The 3,271-nt window shown below is 60.8% G+C and overlaps 1 protein-coding gene across 1 annotated transcript in view; it reads right to left on the bottom strand.

Moving 5' to 3' along the window:
• Window positions 1–1,623, bottom strand: part of LOC104984378 (leukocyte immunoglobulin-like receptor subfamily A member 6) — a 7,985-nt gene extending 6,362 nt beyond the window's left edge. Inside the window, exons 1-5 of the mRNA XM_010834066.1 lie at window positions 1,557–1,623; window positions 1,370–1,405; window positions 914–1,198; window positions 472–774; window positions 6–138 (exon numbers count right to left, since the gene is read on the bottom strand). Of these exons, the coding sequence (XP_010832368.1) occupies window positions 6–138; window positions 472–774; window positions 914–1,198; window positions 1,370–1,405; window positions 1,557–1,590 (791 nt within the window). The 5' untranslated portion in view covers window positions 1,591–1,623. The remainder of the gene's footprint in view (window positions 1–5; window positions 139–471; window positions 775–913; window positions 1,199–1,369; window positions 1,406–1,556) is intronic.
• Window positions 1,624–3,271: the final 1,648 nt, after the last annotated feature.

Genomic DNA, 3,271 nt, shown 5'->3' with positions numbered 1-3,271 from the left:
CCCAGGGGACTGAGGTGCCCTCTTTATCCAGATGGAACACCTGGGCCTCCAGGGTCCCCTGACACCAGATGGTCACGGGGGTCCCCGAGGGAACCACAGAGCCCGGCTCAGCCCAGATGGTGGGTTTGGGGAGGGTCCCTGGAAGGAAATCAGAGGCGGGCTCACCAGGCATCCCCACCAGGCCCCAGCTCTCAGGCAGACCTCCCAGACTCCCCCTCCGTGAGCTCCAAGCTGCCCTCCCCATCTCATTGCCAGACACCCCTGCGGAGACTAGGCTGTAGGGACGGCTCCTCCCATGAGCCCCTTCTCCTGTTCTGGTCCCCAGGCCTCACCGTCTGCAGTCTGTGTGTCTGTCCCGTGAGCCCCACCCCCTCACCCCACCCTCTCCTCTGGGACAGCTCCAGTAGAAAAGCATCTAATGCCCACCCTGGTGCCTCAGCAAGTTGGGAGGTCAGGACGGTACTTCCTCACCTGCCACCAGGAGCTCCAGAGGGTCACTGGGGGCGGACCACACCCGGGGGGTGACGCTGCTAAAGCCGTAGCATCTGAACCTCCACCTGTGTCCAGGGGTCACAGGACCCACAAGGAACAGGGCCTGGGTCCACCCATCTGGGCTTCGCTGTCCAGCCAGGGTCCAAAAGGACTCGTCTTCTCCTTCCTTGGTTAGAAGGAATCTGTTAAATCCCCAACGGGAGCCACACTGGAGGGTCACATTCCCTCCCGACATCACTACAGGGCTCGGCAGGGCTGAGAGGCTGGGTTTGCCGTAGGGTCCTAGGAGAGAAGGAGGCAGCTGGTTCCGTGGGGCCCCCACCCTCTCCTCCCCCCACCCAGGGCTGTGCTGTGAGAGGGACAGCCCCTGAGAGCAGACCCCCTCCTGAGGGCAGAGCCCGAGGCCCCCTAGATCCCTCACCTGTCACCACCAGCTCCAGGGGGTCACTGCGCTCTGACCGGCCAGTGCGGGTTCTGTAGAAGCACTGATAGCTCCCTGCGTGGTCCTGTCCCATGTTTTGGATGGAGAACTTGGCCTTGTCCCCGGGCTCCAGGGATTTCTGTCTGTCCCATAAAACTGGGCTTCCCTCTTTATCCAGATGGAACTCCTGGGCCCCCGGGGGACCCTGACACCAGATGGTCACGGGGCTCCCCCAGGAGACCACAGAGCCTGGCTCAGCCCAGATGGTGGGTTTGGGGAGGGTCCCTGGAAGGAAATCAGAGGTGGGCTCACCAGGCGTCCCCCAGGTCCCAGCTCTCAGCCCAGACCTCCCAGACTCCCCCTCCGTGATCCCCGAGCTGCCCTCCCCAGTGCCCATGGCCTGGGGGTGACCTTGTCCCCACGAGAGGAGAGAGCTGGGCCCCCGGACAGACTCACCGGCCTGCACCTGGGTCCTCAGGCCCACACTCAGCCCTGGAAGAGAGCGCCCTGTGAGAGGTGTGCCCTCAGCCCTGAGCAGCGCCTCTCCACCCCGGGAGTCTCCTGGGCCCTGGGGTCCCCTGATGGAGCAGGCTGGCTGGGGGGTCCCTCCAGACCAGGGCTCCCCCTGCCCCTCCCATCTCACCAAGGCAGAGCAGGGCAGGGAGCGCGGGGGCCATGGCGTCTCTTCCCTGCGGTCCAGGCTGTGAGGATGGAGGAGACCTGGGTGTCCTCCGGACAGACGGACCACAGGGTGTGTCCTCTCTGGGGCTGGGGCTTCCTGTCACGCGGCTGTCACATCAGTGTCCCCACAGGAAGGGGAACAGCCTCTTCTTGAAAGCCAGGCGTTGTTCCTGTGACAGTCCCAGTGTGTTCCTGAGACACCCGTTTCAGGTGTGGTCAAGCAGGGCATGTCCTTCCCTCTGAGAGCCTCCCCTCGGGGTCTGCTTCCTCCTCTGCCCGCCCATCAGCAGGTCCCTGGGGGTCCTCTCCGTGGACGGGGTCTGCAGGCGCTGGAGATGCTTTGGGGAGGATGCTGTCTCTTGCTGCCCACAGGGCTCAGATACCCAGAGACACACTTTTTTTTTTAATTGCTGGATCATTACTTTACAATATGGTGCTGGTTCTGCCATACATCAGCATGGATCGGCCATGTGTGTCACATGCCCTCCCTCTAGAACCTCCCTCCCCTCTGGGTTGTACAGAGCCCTGTGTGAGCTCACTGAGTCACAGGGCACATTCCCGCGTGGTCTGTTTTACACGTGCTGGTGTGCGCGTTTCCATGCTACTCTCTCCATTCGTCCCACCCTCTCCTTCCCCTCTGTGTCCACAAATCTGCTCTTTATGAGGGACAAATGATCAGAGTGTCCCTGGGCTCAGTGGAGTCCATGTGGCCGAGAGCCCAGAGGAGGCTTCAGGGAATAAGGAAGGAAACTGACTCCTCCACTGCCCCGGGGTGTGGGTTTCCCCCATGGCAGCCCCCTTCGGGGCGTCTCTCTGTATCGCATCACCGTCCAGCCCGCCTTCCTGGGAACAAGCCCCTGGGTGCTTCCTGCCTCCTCAGGGCCCTGGGGTCCTTGGGCACAGTGTCCTCCCAGTCTTGTCGTCACCTGCAAGCTTTAGGGGGTATTGATTGGGGTCAGAGCTCTCACTCTGTTGGAAAACAGATGCTCCTGTAAATGTGTACCCGCTGCTCATGTACCTGGGGCGGTGGTGCCCTTTCTCTGCACCTGAGGTTCCTTCTCTGCCTGTTGTCCCGACCCCAGCCCTCAGAGGGGCTGCAGGCTCTTGCTGCCGTCGTCATGGTCAATTTCCAGACGAGGTGACAGCAGGAGAGGGTGGACATGAAGGGCTGCGGGCTGAGACTGCACCGAAGGGGGTGAGTGTGGTACCCACCCAGAGCCTCCTCTCCTTCTAACACTGAGACGTGCTTGGAGAGTGTTTCTGAAACATGTAGCCACAGACAAGGGCAGAAAGAAAGTTCCCCAAATGGAGGGGAACCACAGCAAAGCATGAGAGGTCGGCGGTGTGGCCCCGGCGGCAGGGATCATCTAGGGGTCAGAGTAAGGTTTCCATCCATGTGGACACACAGAGGGAACCATGGTCACAGAAAAATAAAGGGAGGCAAGCATGTGGATTATTTTGTAGAACAGGTGGTCACTGAAAAGAGGTGAAAATTTTCGACGTGAACAATACAGTAGATTCAACACGTTAAAAAGTCATGCAGCCAAGAAGGCAGCTAAGCGGCCCCGTATGAAGTCGGAGCATAGCATTGAGGAAATGGTCCAGAGTGCAGCACAGAGTGCAGACAGGGAGATTCAGGAGAGGCGGGCCTGTGCTGAGGGCCAGTGTGGTATCTGT

Source organism: Bison bison, unplaced genomic scaffold, assembly GCF_000754665.1.
Source record: "Bison bison bison isolate TAMUID 2011002044 unplaced genomic scaffold, Bison_UMD1.0 scf7180017863995, whole genome shotgun sequence".
NCBI classification, from domain to species: Eukaryota; Metazoa; Chordata; class Mammalia; order Artiodactyla; family Bovidae; genus Bison; species Bison bison.
Note: the sequence above shows the minus strand (reverse complement) of the source record. Positions and strands in the feature narration are given on the sequence as shown.